Source organism: Ambystoma mexicanum, chromosome 7p, assembly GCF_040938575.1.
Source record: "Ambystoma mexicanum isolate Mex_15411 chromosome 7p, UKY_AmexF1_1, whole genome shotgun sequence".
Lineage (NCBI taxonomy): Eukaryota > Metazoa > Chordata > Amphibia > Caudata > Ambystomatidae > Ambystoma > Ambystoma mexicanum.
In genome coordinates, this window is record NC_090939.1 from 148390766 (window position 1) to 148409433 (window position 18668).

At 47.4% G+C, this 18668-nt stretch overlaps 1 protein-coding gene across 19 annotated transcripts in view; it reads right to left on the bottom strand.

Annotated features, from left to right (window-relative positions):
* The window catches only part of POU2F1 (POU class 2 homeobox 1), a 1344877-nt gene that overhangs the window by 715800 nt on the left and 610409 nt on the right, over window positions 1–18668 (bottom strand). For 15 of the 19 annotated variants that reach the window (XM_069635947.1, XM_069635943.1, XM_069635944.1 and 12 more), the window contains one exon: window positions 15311–15364. The exons of the other annotated variants lie outside the window; for them this stretch is intronic. In XM_069635947.1, coding sequence (XP_069492048.1) covers window positions 15311–15364 — 54 coding nt within the window. The remainder of the gene's footprint in view (window positions 1–15310; window positions 15365–18668) is intronic. 19 annotated transcript variants of the gene reach the window in all.

The window sequence follows — 18668 nt, forward strand, 5'->3', positions numbered from 1 at the left end:
AGTATGGTGTGGGAGCTATAATGTTTTGTGAAATTTGGCAAAAGCAAACCAGAAAGCAGGAAGCAGGAAGACCTTCAATGGCCGAGGAATGGTAGTTTTGAGATGGATCGGATAGATAACCTGGAAAAGGTTTTGATAAGTAAGAAAGCGCGTCCTGCGGCACTTGATATCCTTAGGGATTGGAGGAGGGAAGCAATGCTCCAATTTATAAGTAGAGAGAAACATGTGCGCAGGCATAAGTCAAAAGTAGAGAGAGCGGAGGAAAAGGAGGAGGAGTGGAGCAATAGTTTGAGAAAGGCAAATAGATGCGACCAGTTGAATATTGAAAAAATATATCTACAGAGAGAGTTACATTCATCAGATGAATTAATAAACAAAATACTAACCGAGACAAAACAAGGCCCGAGGAGTGAAACTAAGAAGACCACGTCAGTAGTCACCACCCAACCCCCGTCCTATTGCTCAGCCTGTCCCAACTCCAATACAGCCACAGGCAGCGTTAGTAATAGCACCGCCCTTTAGTCAGCCAGCCCCGAGTGTTTCGCAACCATTGCAACCTCAGCAGATCCAGCAGATTCCCTCCTGTGCCCACTGCCCCTTCCACACCTTCCGCTCAAGGGGGTAATCCTGTTCTGACTGCCCCCCCCATAAGCGAATTAGAACAAAGCGAGTGTGTGAGAGTGACCCGCAGCGCGATCAGTAAGGAGAGAAAGCGTGATCTGCAAGAGCAAGCGGAAATGTATATAGACGAGAATGATGGGACGGCCACATTAGCGTCAATATATGACTTCAGGAGGAGCAATGAAAAACAGGTATTGTTGGAATGCATGGGGAAATATTTGTCGGCACAATGGAAAAAGTTAGTTGGGAAGTTACCACCTCAGCGATTGTTGGATTTAAATGCATTGGCCCGTTGTAGAGGGAGAGATGAGGAAATAGAAGAGCATGTGAAGCGACCGTTTGAATTGAAGAATGAACTTGATGAAGAATATTCTGAGATACTCGTCACACCGGGGTATAGGAGAAAGGATATTGAGAGAGGTAGGAACCAAGCTATGTGGATGCCTCCGTGTTGGCTGACAATACAATAAAGTAGTTCCCAAGCACATTGTTTTTCATGGTGTATGAGCCTGGTGCCATAGGCGCCAGGACTGGCCCCACAAGGGCTTTTGAAGAGTATGCCAGGCTCTAGAGGCCCGATTCCTGACTCCACCTGGCCAATGGGTTTGCCAGAGAGGGGTTTTGGGGGGGTTTTGGGCGAGGATCGTGACATATGTGGAGCATGCAGTTTTTGCTATCTTGGAAAAGTTTTAGTCCACTGTGACAAACCAAAGAGTATCAGGGTACGAAGTTATTTTGCTTCCATATATCCGGCAAGGTTTCACCTAGTCAATCCGGCAACATTCTTAGCCTAACCAGTGAAACCATACAAGGTTGTCCATGACTATGCAACTTGTGAGGGAGAAGAAGGAAAGGACGAATGTTAAGGAGGATGCCTTGGAAGAAGTCGAAGTACTCTTTGTTTAGGGATCGTCAACAGGGTCCAAGGGAAGTTTCTGGGGAAATCTGTAGCAGCTTCTACGCTTCCACTCGAAGAAAAATGTTTACCATCAGAGGGGGAAAACAGAAGGATGTCCATTGCATGCAAAGAGTATAGTTCAATCTTCAAGGACTATCGTGAACAATAAATCGGAGCAAAGGGTGAAGAGTTATAGAGCAGGAGGATTGGTGCGACTTCCTGAAGAAGGGGTGGCACAAATAAACTGAGTATGTGGAAGTGGGTGGAACAGTATATGAACTTTTAAACATGACTCAAGGAGCCAGAGAAACCTGTTAAGATCCAGTTACTTACACATTTTTTTCTGTGTTTTAAGGGTGATGGCACAGTGTCTGTAGGCACGAATCGAAAATGCAGCATAATGCTTCGCATCCCTTATCTGGCTGGAGATACGGCAGCACTTCTTGACTTGCACTGGTCCTGTGCACCTTTCTCCTAGCAGTTAACTCAGGCCTGGCGAGGCGTTGTGGATCCTTGTGGATCCCCAAAGCCACCTGACATTTGCAAATTCAAAATCTGAGTCTACATTTCTGCCCCCTTCGTCCCCTAGGCATCTTTTGTGCCATCCGATATTTACAATTCAAGAACTTTACAGACTTTTGTAGAAACAGACTCCTTGAAATGATCAAGACGATCCAACCACATCTCATCAGCATCCACTGAGGCTTTTATCAACATTCCTAAATAATTTTGACTATTTAGCAAGACAACAAGGGGTGCTGTGTGCCATCTCGATGTCCCTCGATGGCCTCCGTTCCACTGTCGACACCATGTTACGCTCACCTGGTATCCACGGGGACGCCACCCAGCCCTGGTTGGATGATTGGCACTCTCAAACCCTCTCTCGGTCCCTTGGTAAGGCCTCTGGTTAAAGATGGGTCTGCAATATAGGAGAGCTGGATTCAATACCACATTGTCTACGAATTCCCACCTCCCTTGTCCTCAACTCCTTCCTCCCCCTTGGGCCCTCTCCTCACCTTAACATTGTAAAAGGTGGATTCTCTGTCCTGCTCCTCGTGGACGGGGCGTGTAGATGTAGGTGGCGAGCAGCGACCAAGTTACTTCACTGGTGCAAGCCCCCCTGAAGGGAATCCAGGCCTGCTGCGAATCCGTAGGTTTGCTGCTTTACTGTCTTTATATGCAGTTCTTATGTTCCTCTTAATTCGAATAATAATGTCTTGCTTCTTTCCTGTTAGGTATGGAAAGGTATTTTGGCGTTGTCATGCAGTTTGAAGATGAGCATGGGCCAGTAGGCGAAAGTGCAGTGTGCGCGATGCTGTCCGGTGAGTAATGCGAGATGCGCAGTGCTGTTTCGCCTGTATATTGCTAACCTGTGTCTTTCTCTCCTTGCAGGTTGTGATGTTCCTCGCCGAGCACCGTAATGTTCCAGCAATGATACTGACCAGGAGATGACTATCCAGGTAAGAATTGTGTGGCTTTCTTCATTCGGGAGGAAACGTGAGTAAACGCTTACTAATGCTGTCTTTCTTTCTCCTCTTTCCAGGTTATGGTATTCCAGGATGCATGCAGTGCCGGATGATGGAGTTTGTACCTTCAGGTGAGTGGAAATGAAGTCGGCGATGGATTGAAGACAGGATACTGTTCCAGGTAAGTTTTGTAGTGTTCTTTCTCTCTCTGCAGGTCCTTAGTTTCAGGTAAACTGGCATCAAAGAACTGGACATGGTGAGCGTTACACTGCCCACAGCAGAATAACGCAAAGCATGTTCTGCTGTTAGGGTGTGGTTTAAATAGTCGCAGGTAAAGTAGTCCAGGTAAAATAGTCTCAGGCCTGCCACACCAAAAGTAGTCCAGGCAAAGTAGTCCCAGGGCTGCCACACCCAAAAGACTAGACCGCAAAGCTCAGTTCCTTGTAACTGAGCTATGTGTGTGCCTCCATGTTGGCTGAACCCATCCACCCCCCCCCCTCCGCCCCCCCTCCACCTCCCCAAGTTAAATAGTCCCAAGTAAATAGTCCCTTTCTAATGTTGGCCTTCATGATGGTTATGAGCCTGGCGCCAAAGGTTTAAGGCCTTTGACCTGGCCCTAACTGGAAGGCTGACTTTCCAGTGAGGGCAAGGGTCATGACACACCATCAATATAGATAGCGCACATAGTGCCTGTTGGCTTCAGTTCTGTTTTTCCCCTCTTGAAGAGAAATTACCAGGCGTAACAGACTATAGGCTCCAAGAAAGCGTAAAGTGTAAGAAACCGTAAATTCTACAGTGGGGAGGCTGGGAATGGCTATGAGGAATATGTGGGAGGAACATGCAATCGAAAGAATGTTACCAGGGGTAAGTAACTTGTTCCTCGAATGGATTGTGTCCTCCCACGTTTATGATAGACTCCCAAATCAGTAAAAATGTTGTGGTTGGAGTACGAATTATATTTTCTTTAACTGTTACCATGGACTGAATGAAGGGTGGCTTTTGCAAATTGTCCTTCCTGAATGGAAGATGAATTCCAGGCAGTAATGTTCCACAAACGTGTGAATAGACAACCAAGTGGCCACTAAACAAATGTCTTTGATTAGGAACCCTCTCCGAAGAGTAGCAGATGTTGCCATTCCCCTTGTGGAATGTGCTCTCAAGCCTGCCGGCGGAACTTTGCCCACTAACCTATAACATTCCCCAATTGCCAGGATGATACATCTGGATAAGGTCTGGTTTGTAACAGCTAAACCCAATTTAGGGCCCATATAGCCAATGAATAATTGGTCATTTTGAGGAAATTTAGCTATTCTTGATATCTAAAAACTGAGAGCCATTTTTGGGTCCAGAATGTATAATCTTTCCTCCTTTCTAGGATGAGGAGGTGGATAGAAAGTTGGCAAAATTATCTTTTGCGACAGGCGGAAGTCAGAGACTACTTTAGGTAGAAAAGGTGGTTTCACCATGAGAACAACTGTGTCTTTATAAAACAAATCTGTATGTGGGGGTGTAGAGGAAAGTGCCTTCCACTCGCTTACCCTGTGGGCTGACGTTATTGCAATCAGCAAAACAGTTTTGAAGGTTACCAGTCTTAATGAGCATAAGTGTATAGGCTCAAAAGGAATGCATGTTAGAAATTTTAACACCAGGTTAAGATCCCATACAGGGACTTTTAATGGAACTGGCAGAAATACAATAGCAAGACCCTTTAGCAAATGAACAGAGGGATTTTAAAATATGAATCCTCCTCTGAAGAGCGCAGCCAGGTAACCTCAAATTGTTCCAAACTGGAGCCCCAGATTGCCAAATGTAACAAAAAAGAAAGCACTATAGGTGTGTCACATAGAAAGGGGTCACGATCTCCATTACGTCTTCCGGGAGGTCCCAATCCTTGTATCTCAACCTCTCAGAAACCATGCATGTAGGTTGAGAGTCTTGACATCTGGATCGCAAGAAAGGGTCCTCTCTTTGTGGAAGATGCATTGGAGGACAGATGGACATGTCCGGGTACCACGTCCTCCTGGCCTCATCCGGGGCAACTAGGATCATGGATTTCCCAAACTTATCAACCTCCTGATCAAATGAGGAATGACAGGGACTGGAGGAAACGCACACAGGAGTGGAAATTCCCAGTCCACTACGAACATGTCCCCTAGAGCTCCTCTTGGGGGAAATTCCCTGGAGCAGAACAGTTTGCACTTCCAGTTAACACTGGTCGCGAACAGATCCACTTGAGGGGTTCCCCAAAGGGTGAAGATCTCTTGAAGTACTTCGTAAGCTAGTACCCACTTGTGGGAGACTGTGCTCTCTGCCTGCTCAGAGCGTCCGCCGCTGGGTTCCCCTCTCCGGCTAGGTGAACTGCTGATAGAGAGATTCCTTCTTATATTGCCCAGAACCAGAGCTGCATTGCTTCTCTGCACAGTGGTAATGACCCTACACCTCCTTGCTTGTTCAGGTAGTACATGGCCACTGTGGTGTCTGTCATTATCAGGACATTTGTCATTATCAGGACATTCTTTCGCTGTACAGAGGGCGGGCAGGCCTTCAGTGTTTGCCCTCAGCTCCAAAAGGTTGATGTGTAGTTTGGACTCCAATTGATGCCAACGACTGCTGATTGTCAGGTCGTTGACGTGGGCTCCCCACCAGTGAGTGAGGCGTCCACCACTACATTTATCCCCGGTCATGGCTGCCATTTGAGAATATTGTCCTTACAAGCCCACCACAGAAGGTCCCGAGAGACACTGTTCAGAACTTTCAGGTGATGTGACATTCTGCCTGAGAATTGGGACCATTGAGTCCTGAGAGCCCATTGGAGGGATCTCATTCTGAGGTGGGCCTCTGGCACCAGAACGATGCAGGATGCCATGTGAGTCTTTGAAATGGTATCATGTTGGATTTCTTGTAATTGAAGGAGAAGCCCATTCTGTAAGGAAAGTGGAAGGTTAAGCTGAAATGTTCCCAGGCTTGTTCGGCTGAACGTGCCCTGATCAACCAAACATCCAGGTAGGGGTAAACATGAATCCCCCCTCTCCTGAGACTCGCTGCCACCACCGCCATCAACTTGGTGAAAACCATTGGGGCAGAGGTCAGCCCGAATGGCAGGACTCGAAACTGATACTGATAACCTCCAACCTCAGGTACGTTCTGTCCTTGTGATGAATAGGCCCACGAAAGTAAGCATTGTGAAAAGTCCAATGACACCATCCAGTCTTGGAGTTGGAGAGCCTGAAGGATTTGGGAAAGGGTAACCATCTTGAACTTGTCTTTCCTGCAGAACTTTTTCAAGTTTCTTAAGTCCAGGACCGGTCTCAATACTCCGTCCTTTTTGGGAATTAGAAAATATGGGAGTACCAACCCTTGTTCCTTTCCACCACAGGTAACGATTCTATACCACTTTTCTTTGAAAGAGTTGTTCCTTTTTTGAAATGCAAGGCAGTAACTTTGGGCTACAATTTCCAGTGCCCAGGCATCTAAAGTAATGCCCTGCCATTCTTTCAGATGCTGATTAAGTCCGTCTCTCACCGGGGTCTTGTCAGTCAAGGCCTCAGAGTGGTTTTGAGGTGGCTGAGGGAAAACTGCAGCTGCTTGGGTTGGCTTAGCACCTGTCCCTCGTCCACCAGGAGGGAATCTTCTCTGACCTCTTTGACCGGCTTGTCCTCTTCCAATTGAGTAGAATGGAAAGGACTTACCCCTCCAAGATGATGAGCCGGAGTAGGGATGTTGAGGCTGTGTAATGGCGGCGCTGAGGGATTTAGCAGCCGCTTTCGAGGTCTGCAGCTTTTCCAAACTCTCATCAGCCTTGCTGCCAAACAGCCTTGGCCTGTCAAAGGGCATATTGAGGAGTCTAGACTGCACATCTGGTGCAAATCCAGACTTCAACCACGCAAATCTGCGTACCACTGTGCTACCTGCCATGGATCTGCTGATGCTGTCTGCAGTATCCAGACCTGACTGGACGCATTCCCCCATTGCCTCCTTACCATCCTTGATAATTGTCTCTTTCTTCACCTTCCGGGATGTGGTCAGCTGCCGTAGCTACGCAGTCGCACAGGATAAACGTAAACCTTAACAAGGTACAAGTTGCTTTAGTTGACTTTAATGCCATACTGCCAGTAGTAAATATTTTTCTCGGCCAGGCTTTCACTCTTATCAACCCAATTAGGAAGGATAGAGGGGTATGCGATTGTTTGGTAGATGTAGCTGCCTGACCCACCAAACTTTCTGTTGGATGTTTGGGTCGCTGATGGATGGTCTATATTTTTTAGCAACATTTGTATTTACTGCAGCTGCAATCTCTGGTGTTTCCCAATTTGCCAAGACCCTTTTTGCAGTGCAATGTGAAAGGGCAAAATTTGATCTTTTGGGGACCTTGAGAAAAAATATCTGTCTGGTCCTCCTGCTCAAAAGAAGGAATAGGCCCGCACCTAAAAACTATCACCTTACTGTATCAGGAGTCAGCGTGGTCAGTAGGATCTGTTTTACCAAATTCCAGTTTGGGAGAGACATATAACCCCCTGGCTGGTTGAAGGTTATCGTACAAGTCGTTTAGCGTAGACATTTCTGCCATTAATACCTCAGGCACATTAGGGGTGCCATCTTGTAACCCAAATGGAGGTGTTTATCATCTGAAGGTTAATTATCTTCATAGATAGCTGATAAAGACTTTAAAAAGTCTTTCTTTGGCAAGGATTTGAAAATCTTGGTTACTGTTGGCTTCAACAACTTCGATAAAATCGCTGACAACGAAGTCGGAGTGGATTTTGTTAAGAGTCAACTTGACACTGGCGTCGACGGCTCCAACGCCGAAAGATGTTAGCGACTTCTTATGCTTTTTCGAAGGAACCCTCGAGGGACTGGATTCCTAACTTGTCGAAGCACTCACCGATTTCTTGTTGGATCGAGATTTTTCTCGATGCTGTACTGGCTTATGGCTCAGTTTCGAAAGACTGCCTTCGACTTCCCTTTGTCGTCTTGATTACGAAATGCATTCCATTTTGCTGGGGAGTCCGACTTAGTTGGACATTTGATTACCTCGGCCGAGGAAACACTAGAGGTCGAAGGTGACCTATGACGCTGTTTCTTGGACTTCTTCGAAGAAGAATGGCACGATCGACTTCTCGATCGAGATCTTTTCAGTCAAGGAGAATCTCTCCACTTGTCAGACTTCCTTTGGTCTTTGAAGGAGACTTCGAATGAAAGCTCCCCACTGCCAATTTACCTTTACGTTCCCACAGAGCCTTTTCGGTCATCGCCTGACAGGAGTTACAGTCGGAGGTACGGTGACCAGTACCAAGACACCACAGGCATTTGCGGTGGGGGTCGGTGATCAACATCTTCGATCCACAGTGTTGGCACTTCTTGAAGCCCATCTTAGGCGTTGATGGAGCCGACGGGAAAGACATTTTCGACTATCAAAAAATAGTTGACGAAGCTCAGTGAAGTACAGAAGCATGCTGTAATTCTTCGAAGTGTTAGCTCGTAAACAAGGAACTGAAGCCAACAGGGGCTGTGTGCGCTTCTTATACTGATGATGACGTCAACAGTCGAAGGGAGGCCCTCAAGGGACACCGACAATATGGCACAGCGCCCCCCCTCCCCCACCCCTGTCGAAAAGAAATTCCCAATCAGCTGAAGCTGGAAGGATAATTATCACAAAATGAGCGGGAGGACACAATCCATTCGAAATGTGTTTTACTTCACTTCTGGCACTTTAGCGAACTGAAATCTAAGTGGTTACAAATTGTTTGCCATCAATTATTATTTATGAATTCCAATGAATCTGCATTTAGTGCAATTAAGGTAAAATCAGGGCCTTGAGACTTGTGGCGTTGCAGAATCGGTATATCCTCGACCTCCTAACCGCTATGGCAGGCTGAGTTTTCCAGAAGATCGGGAGTACTACCTCCCAATGATTTGGACAATGGAACTCTGGCCTGAACGATTGCCGCATTGCACAAGCTGAGGGGGGCCATGAAAAGGGAGGCATGAATTGCTGATTACTTTTTTGGACTCTCTTCTTGGGTGTCTTCATGGATGAGCAGGACTATGAAAATTCCCATACCTATTTGTGTCTTTTTTTAAAATTATCTTTTGTTCCTGTCAACTAGATCTACGGTGCTGCTCTGCCCAAATGCCTAGCGCTGCTGCTATGATGGTTGTGACCCTGTCAAAGGATAGGGCCTCTGCCCTTCCATCTCAAATGGGCACTCAAGACTACTTCTGTATTTACTTTAGTATCAGTTTGTGTCCTCCAGCAGGTTGGGGTGAATATGTAGAACGCGGAATTGGCAGAAGGGTGAATTGGGATTGTCCAGCGGAGGAGCATGGGTGTGAGGGGACTAGTATGAGAGATGGCTGTAAGGTTTTATTCCCCAGTGAAGGTGAGATTGATGACCTGGAAATTGGTTTGTTAATGTGTTAATTAGAGGGCAGAATGTTGGAGTAGTTGATACGGGTCGCACAGGGAAAGATGTTTGAATTGCGCGTGCCATATTGGTGGCTGGGGCGACAGCGATGTTGGCAATTTAGCATGAATCCAGTGTACTTAATTGGAATGAGATATACGTTCTTTTTAGCGCTTGTGTTTTAGTTGATACATTTTCTAATTGATTGTGCGCAGCAAGATAAATGTCAAAATTGCTGATACAATTTAAACGCAATATAGATGTGTCAGGGCACATAGCGCTTAACAACCAGGCAGCAAGGAGCTCTACATGTGCACGCGAGGTAGGAGATCTGCAATGGGAAAATCAGTGTGAGCGGATGCAGTAGTCCTGAGCATACATGTATAGGTGCACATACATGGGGGCCTCCAGCGATATAGATTTTGGGCAGCATGAATATGCAGATACGTTTTGCCACAGAGTTCTCTGATAATTTAGGAATTGTGCTGGCTGAAAACCTGGGTTAGGCAATGGAACTCTGTGTGACTGAGAAATTAGTTGTACAAGGCTGGAGAACGACAGCAGCAGCTGCGATGAAGATCAGCTGGTCAGTTTCTGGCAGGCCTTTTTATAGCCTAGGTGCATTGTGAAGGGGAGATGCAATCTCTGTACGTATATAGGAGTCTTTATTGAATCGCAGGAGGATTCCAGCCACCTGGTAGGGCTGGATTTTAGGGCTGGACAATTAAACCCGAAGCAGGTTGCTTGCGGGGAAATGAACACTGATAGATAGGGTTTTAACTAGAGTTGTCAAGGTGTGGGTTGGGACCATGTGGGCTGGAATGTCAAGTCGCATAGTTTAGAATTAAATGTGGACACAAACCTGTATGTGCGATAAAACCAGCAACAATAGATCAAAAGGAAATTTGTTTACAATTCCCTTCACATCAATGGTATTTTAATAGAATGGATGACAGATGCAAGTGAGTCGGAAGCGGCTGCTATTCGAATCTGTGGTTTCTGTGGTGCAGTGCGGCTTGCCTCCTCCTGGGCTCCAGATGCCTTCCTCTTATCGAAGCTGATGATGGAGACAGAGCCGGGGCGGGCTAGGGCAGAACAGACAAGTGGCATTCTAGAGTCATGCTGGTGTGCTGCAGCGGTGCCAACCTCAGTGGACAGCTCCCCGACGGGACACCATACAGGCGAAGTGGGTTCAGAACGCGGCCACACCAGAGAGGGCCTCGGGAGCCCGTGAGTGGAGGTGAGCCCAGAGCCCTGAGGCAGTCTTGGAGGGCTTGCAAGCCTGTGTGCTGGTTAGAGCGGCGGCGAGTGCAGACCGCACTTCACCATTCGTCCCAGGTTGCACAGGCAAGTGAGAGACCAACGGCAGTCATGGCCATGCTCCTTCTGTCCAGACCACACCACCACCAGAGATTTAAGGAGAGGCTACATAGGGCACACAGGGCTGTGAGGCGGTGATTTCTGTGAACTGAATTGGTATTCATCACATACAGGACAAAATTATACCTACGGCAACTAAAGGCAGAGGACCTGAGCTGCTCTCAGGTGGACAGTTGTTACTTGGGGTTGCTACCACCCACCTCTTACTCCCATTTCTTTGGCCCTCCCCAGGCTTTCCTTCTCTTTTTCTCTCCCTTCACTTTCCCTGTGACCCCCACGGCCCCCCCACCCGGTCTCCCTTTTCCTCCGTTAGAGGAGTACGCTCATTGCAACCTAATTAAATGCCTTTAAGAGCAGTACATTGCGCTACACTATGCAGTGACACTAGGTCACATGGTAAACGCACCAAGCCGAAAAATTAAGACTCCCTGATGTGCCCACTCCATAATCAACAATAAAGGACTACTTTGGTAAGGCCTGTGCTACCAACTCATTGGCCAAGGGGACCCCTGCGGGCAAAATAGCAATGGAGAAAAGGATGGAGGACGGTTTGGATTTCAACACTTCTCTTGACAACAAAGGATCCCTTTTAAAATGATGTGATGTGATCCAAAGGAACTCCATTGTCTCAGCTGATTTTACCTAAAACATTCTACCTTCAAATCTCTCTGACACTTCGTACTTAGAACAGCTACTGCCATCCCTAGACTGGGATAGTGAAGTTGAAGAGTGTTCTGGCACTCTTAGTGCAACTGTACAGAAGCCTCTCCAGTCTCCCAGAAATGTAGTTGAAGCCCCAATGGCGAAAATAGAAGTGAAGCTAGATGCACTTTTCTTCATATGTTCCAGCATGGCAGAGGAGCAATTACGCCTAAAGGGTGATCTAGCCAAACTGACTGAGGTCATTCTCTGGGGACTAGATGACCAGGGTGCCCTGGCCAACTACTGGGCGGGCCAGGTGACAACCATGGAAATTGCATGCCCCCCCATCCACTGGGCTAACAATTTCTTAGGTACTACAAACAAGGCAAACTCGACAAAAAGAATCTTGATTTGGGGCTCGGGCCAAGTGATGTCCTCGCCACTACGAAAAGATTCTCAGCAGGACCCAGCCTATGTGGTGGCAGAGTCAGAAGGTGACGCCCTGGAAGCAATTTATGCAGAACTATCCATGCTCAGAGTACCCGAACCCCCCACCCCGAAAGCATAAATACAAAAACTGCAAGAAAAGGTCTACATTTAAGGCAACCTTTTGTGCAGAGCTTATGGCGGAAAGTGCAATTAGACGAAACAGCTTCTCCACCCTAGGGTTCACCGCCCAGGTCTGGGCTGGAGTCAACAAGGAAGGTGCCAATCTCCTCTTGAATGAGTCCAACAAAGGGCTGGCCTGAGGTTTTTCTTTCAGAATCTGGTAAAGCCTTTTGAGGGGCAATCTGAAAATGTTCAGCCGCCTTCTTCAAGATGGCGCTGAACGCCATCTGGACGTCCACTGGGGAGGCTTGCTGAGCTGGAGTGGAGGGGGGTGGGGAATCTATGCACAGTACACTGGGGTCCTGGGTGGGAGTAGGGGACGTCCATTGTTGAGTATCAACTTGACGGCTGTCATCCCAATTGTCCATAAGACCTGTCTGATCATACACATTTTAGTTTTTCAGGAAGGTACCATCTTCATCCTGATCATAAGTGTCCATAACATCCTCATCTGAGTAGAAGGAAAGTCTTCTCGAGGCCTCTTGGGAGCAAGGGCCTCGGAATAAGACATTTTTCTAATCTGTCCATACATCCCTCAAATTTCTCTCTGGTCCATGAGGATGGCCCAGAGGGATCCAGGGGAGGAAAGGGTTCATCATCTTCCCTGTGACGTCGGGATTTGTCCCCTAAAGTGCCTGAGAAAAGGCACAGGAATCAGGAATCTCAACATAGTCCTGGCGGGGTTCGGGGCGCTGAGGTGTGTCCCTCGACACCTCTCTAGGCTATTCTTTGTGATTCGCCGCCTCCTTCGACTGCTCCTTCAGTCTAACTTTCTAAGTAATTCTTGCAATGCTATTGGCAATGGTCGGAGAATCTGGGCAGTCTACCGGCTGAACCGGAGGCTGAGCAGTGGATTTCAACGCCACCGAGACAACCGGAGGCTGAACAGTCGATTTCAATGCCACCGGATGAACCGGGGCGTGAACTGGGGGCTGAGCTGTGGATTTAGCCGCCACCAGGGCCTTAAGCGGCGTCTGCGCTTCCTCCTGGAGCGCTTGGACGTCCACATGTCTTAGTGTTAGCGCCCTTTTCTTTGGATTGCCCAGTCGCAGGCCGCGAATGCAGGGAAGGCTGCCGATCATGCCGATCAGAGGATCCAGTCGAAGATTTCGATGGTTCCGTTGACACTTTGGTACGCTTTGACAGTGCCGCCGAAGCAAATCCTTGGGATGTGTGTTTGGTGTTATGATCGTGTACGCCCCTGTCACCGGGTGCTTTCCCCATAGCGTGACTAGCGTCAGGCTTTGTGGGGTTGGGGACGGGCGTCGCAGACCAAGAGCAGCACGCGGTTAGGTCAATGGCTTCCGACACATAGGCCTGGTCACCTCTAGTTCCCCCATCACTTTTGGCGGTTGCAACAGCGGGGGGAGAACATTCGGCCTGCAACTTGTCATAGGTCGCCCACCGCTTTAAGCAGCGCCCCTTAAGCGTTTTAGCGCAGGTGTCTACAGGCCGTGCAACTCGCTTCGTTGTGATCGAGGGGCAGACAATTGTTGCACCGAGCGTGCTCTTCCTTCCAAGGATATTTGGCCCTGCACGAGGGACAAAATCTAAAATGGCGTCTTTTCCATAGCGAAAGACAATTAGAGCTATGACAAACCCGAGGGAGCAGAGAGGGTGAAAGAGGAAAGTCATACTGGTAAAGGATATGTCCACCCGACCTAACTGTCCCTAATATGTAGGCCGGCCAGAAGGACGGAGCACGTGGATGGCAGCGCCGCTGTGATCAACAGGCGTCGAAAGTCTGCAGCAGTCTTTGGCGTTGTTTCACAGGATTCAACAGTCAAAATGACTTAACGGGAATAACGACAAAGTTGATAATAATGACAACAACGGTATATCTATGTAAGAGCTCTGCATTAGGGCGACCAGTAAACTGGGCGGAAAAAAACAATCTGAGGGAACTCGGCATGTTAGGGATTTTGGGTACACTACATGTCACGTTAGGGATAGTGTTATAGACACGCCTATGCCGACGTACCCTTTCGATCCTCGAAAGACAAGATGAAATACTTTGTGGTTACCACTGGATGTCGGACCATATGCACAGCATGTGATTCTAAGCAGATTAGCAAGCATCAGAATCATAAATACACAACGTTGTATTTATAATTGCAGTGGCTTTCGCTTTGAGTCTCCCAGGCCCCGGGGGAGCCCGGGAGACAAAGCGATAGCCACCGCAATCATAAATACAACCACATTGTATTTATAAATGCCACGGTTTTCTTTAAGTTTCCCGGGCTCCTCTGGCCCGGGGGAGCCCGGGAAAATAAAAATGAAAACCACAGCATTCATAAATACAACAGCGTTGTATTTATGAACGCCGGTAGATTCATTTTTGAGTCTCCTGGGCTACCCTGGCTCAGAGGAGCCCAGGAGACCCAAAACAAATGCCCTGCAGTCATAAATACAACGTGGCTGACATTTATAATTTCCAGAGCCGGGGGAGCCCGGGAAACTTAGAAAGAAAACTACAGCAATCATAAATACAACATAGTGTATTTATAATTGCTGTAGTTTTCATATGAAAAGTAAATATTAAGCACTTACCAGCAGGAGCCTTCCTCCCTGCATTCATCGGCTCTCCGGTCTGCATTCTCTGCTCTCTGCGTCTCCGGCAATAATGAAGCAAGAGCCGATGTAATAAAAGCTACCAGGCTTTTGCTGCATTATTGCAGCGAGGGCAGAGATTAACACAAGCACAGGAGGCTCCTCCATTTCACAAAATGGATGCCTCCTAGTGCTTGAAATGAAAGGGTTTTAACATTAAAAAGAGGTAAACTATATTTTTTTTAAATTATTGCCCATCTTTTAAGACAATAACATTTTTGAGTGAACTATTCCTTTAATTCAGATACTTTTTGCCATATTACACAAAAGCATGGCATTCAGGCACATCTATTAAATTATGCATCCTTTAAATGTCAAACATGTATGTAGATTACATTTCCTTCATGTACTTTACTCACAAGAGCAGGGATCCTTAGCGTGGCCATGCCAACCCTTATTTTACTCAAACAGAGACACATGCATGGGAAACGGGTCCAGGCTGCTTAAAATAAGCAATGGTACACAATAATAGGACTAAAATGCAACCATGTTGCAGACAGATGCATGAACATGCATGGCTCACACAATGCGATAAACACAGCCAGATTGAAGCTCAATATACAAAAGAGAGGTTGAGGAACGGTTGGTGCCCAATTTATTTAATGTCACTCCAAAGCCATAGCTTGAGCACACATGAAATGGGATGGTGCAGAGTGAAGGGTGAGAGAGGCCATCCTTACCTGAACATTTAAGGACTGTGCAGCAGCCTGTAAACTTGTTCCAGCAAGCTGGACCTATAACAGTGCAAAGAATGGTAGTGAGGTTTTCTTATAGGCCTAGAAAGCAGTGCGAGAGATTAGGTACTTCTCAATCTGATAGTTGAAGAGACCAAGTGTGATGAAATCATTGTGGTGTTATGGCAGAGGGAGGTGCAAAAAACCTGTGAGGAGACACTCCATGAGAGATAAGATAACTGGATGCGAAAGGTTTGTCATAAAGTAAGTCCCTAAAACTAGAGCCAAAACACTCGATATCGTGGAGTAGGGCGGTTCCAAGCATAGAGATTGGATGGCCCAGAGAAAACACACATTCAAACTACAAATTGGTTGATTCCATTTTTGCCAAATAACTTTTCTCCAGTAATTGTTCTCTCAACAGGAGCTGTTTGATTTGAACACTGAGATATTCCTAGTAATATCTTACTGGATTTGAAATCTCCTTTTTCTGCGAGCATTATAATGCCTAGGTTACAAAGATGGCTTCCACAAGCAAGATACCCTGCTGCCCTGCTTAGAGACGCCTTCAACTCGTGTACCTGAAAACGAAAATGCTTTTTTTTTTACATTTGTCACGGGATGATACATCTGCCTAATATTGTTAATTGCACGCTCCATCCTGCTTTTCTAGAATACTGCCGAATTGCAAATACTACCATGTGAACGTAGACGCAGTGTCTCATTTAAGACTTATTTCCCATATGTGATGCATTTAGTGCTTAAAGATGTCCTGGAACAAAGTTAAGTGCCTGTAAATAGCTGAGAAACAGGCCTCCAGACAATAACATTCACAAGGGCTGCAAAACATTCTGCACCCATTTCTTTTTCTTTTACAGGACATTATTTTATTATTATCTTTGTTTAATTAATCACTGAAAGTGCGACCGACTCATGGATTTTCCAAATCAAAAATAACCCTTGAATTTGAAACCCTGCTAAATATTTTCTTTTAGAAACAAATAGTGTGCTATTGCTACCTTTACATCTCAAACATGCGGTTAATAGCAATGCACTATGGAGGCTTGCACAAACTAGTGTAAACATGATCATGTTCTGTGACATGTCATCCCAATTCCTGTCCCATTAGTGCAATAAAAACGGAGTTGTCTCCAGTAGTTTTGTTTTCTCCAGTCTATGTAGAAAGCACTTTAACTCGTCAAACAGCAAGTCAATCCAAGGTTTTCTCTGCTTGTGCATTTGGGAGTCAAAGAAAAACCTGAAATGTACGTTAGTAATAAACGTGGGTGTGTTCTGAAAACACTATCTTTGTGTAAAGTAACATAAGGATCGTCTACAGATGAAGCTTGTTGTTAACTCGCTCTCCGAAACGATAGCAATGAGGAAGGCACGCTTATCTGCAACATGCTTAAGAGAACATTTATAAATGGGTTTAAATAGTGGAAGAATAAGCCTATGTAACACTGTGTTCAGGTCCCCACCCAGGGACTGTTCAGACTACTGACGCATGCATTATATTGAAGGCTTTCACTACTAACACCCTGCACCATGACACAGTGCTGCGAGGCTGTGTATGGTGCCAAAGGCACCTTTAACAAGCTGAAAACTAGCACCAATAACAGATAAAGTGCAATCTAGGATTTACCGGGTGTTTGGGCAGTCAAGCTACCAAGGGCTTCCAATTATTGAAGTAGCAGGCTCTTGCGTTTTGTTTACGAGCCTCCCTTAATATTACCATAAATCGAGATGATAGTCATAAATGTCCAAATGTGATGACTTTAGGAGCCATGCTGCCATGATATGATATACGAGTCATAACACGCCTTCACACAAGTTTTTCAAGGCGCGACAAGATACGTCAGGGAAGACAGATTGAGGACAAACAAAGATCTTACTAGGCCTTGTGTCATTCAGATCGTGCAGGTGGCAGAGGGAGAGGAGAAGTTCCAGGGGAGGGAAGGGGAAGGGCAATCAGGGCAGCATTGCTCTAACATGTGCAGCCAGGGCAGCACGGCCCTGGGTAAGTGCAAGGAGACAGGGGAATCTAGGGTTAGAGATACAACCACAGATGCACGGTTGACCTGGAGGCACTGCTGGGGCTACTGGTGGTGGAGGAGCCTGTTGCCAATTGAGATTCAGTGGGTAGCCAGACAACTGGTCAGCGCAGCAGACAGGTACGTGGGCAGGGTCGAGGAGCAGGAGTGATGGCGGTAAGAGGAGCCCCCCGCCGAAACTCTTCAAAGACCAGCTAGACTTCTCTCCTGAGGAACAAAAGGACAGTCATCATCGTAGCGTGCATAGGGCACGTGCCGTCTCCGTGTCGGTCTTGATGGCGTGGAGGGATTCATCCACAGCCTTCCCAAACAGGTTGTCCCTGTGAAAGGGCATGTCCAAAACCCTTGTCTGGACCTCCTGCCTAAAGTTGGTGGCCTTGAACCAGCCAAGAAGGCTAAGGCAGATGCCATTTCCCATCTGGAGGAAACCCGTGTCTACAATGTCCATGGCCACCGTGACGGCGCGATCCAAGGCCACCTCACCTTCTTGAAGGATCTACAAAGCCTCAACCTGCTTGTCGTCGGGGAGGAAGTCCAGGAGTGGAGCCAGCTTAAACCACAGCTCCCGGTCATATCTGACCATTATAGCGAGGGTGTTGACAGCCTTGAACGTCGTCGGCACCGAGTAGATAACCCTTCTACCCATCCAATCCAATTTCTTCCCCTCACTAGGACACTGTCTCCCTTGGGGCAGGGGGGAGAGGTGGGCAATGGTTGGCGTGGAGGCGTAAGATGCCTCCTCCTTTGTCCGGCGGTTCTCCCGTTGACAACGGGACGGCTGGCACTGGTGCCGCCGGTAGAGCGGGCGGTGGGGTCGCCGGCATCCTCCTCTGTCTCGGACACCAGAGTGTGTAGGGTCGAGAGGATGTCCAGTGAAAGGTCTAGAGGTGGTATCTGGGGCATACGGGTAGGGTCCGGGCCCTCGTCCTGAGGCCCCTCATTGTTGCCTCCATCGACAGTGTCTCCGTCGCCCCCGTCGTGGGGTGAGAACTCAGCGTTTCCCTCTTTGTCATGGATGGAAACTACTTCATCCTCATCAGCCGAAGGAATGTCCGTTCCTTGAAGGCCCACATCCATCCATCCCACCTTTTTTCGGGTCCAGATGAGTCGGTCTCAGGCTGAGGTCCGGCATCCGCTTCGCTGGGGTCTTCTCAACCAATTTGCTCAAAGCCTCCCTCCTGGGAGGAAGAGGCACCCTTGCCGTCGCAGGGGTAGCCTGCGGGTCCGCCCCTAGGCCTTCGAAAGCAACGCCACCACCACTTCAAGGGAGGGTGACTACTTCGCCTGGTGCAACTGGACCTGCACAGAAA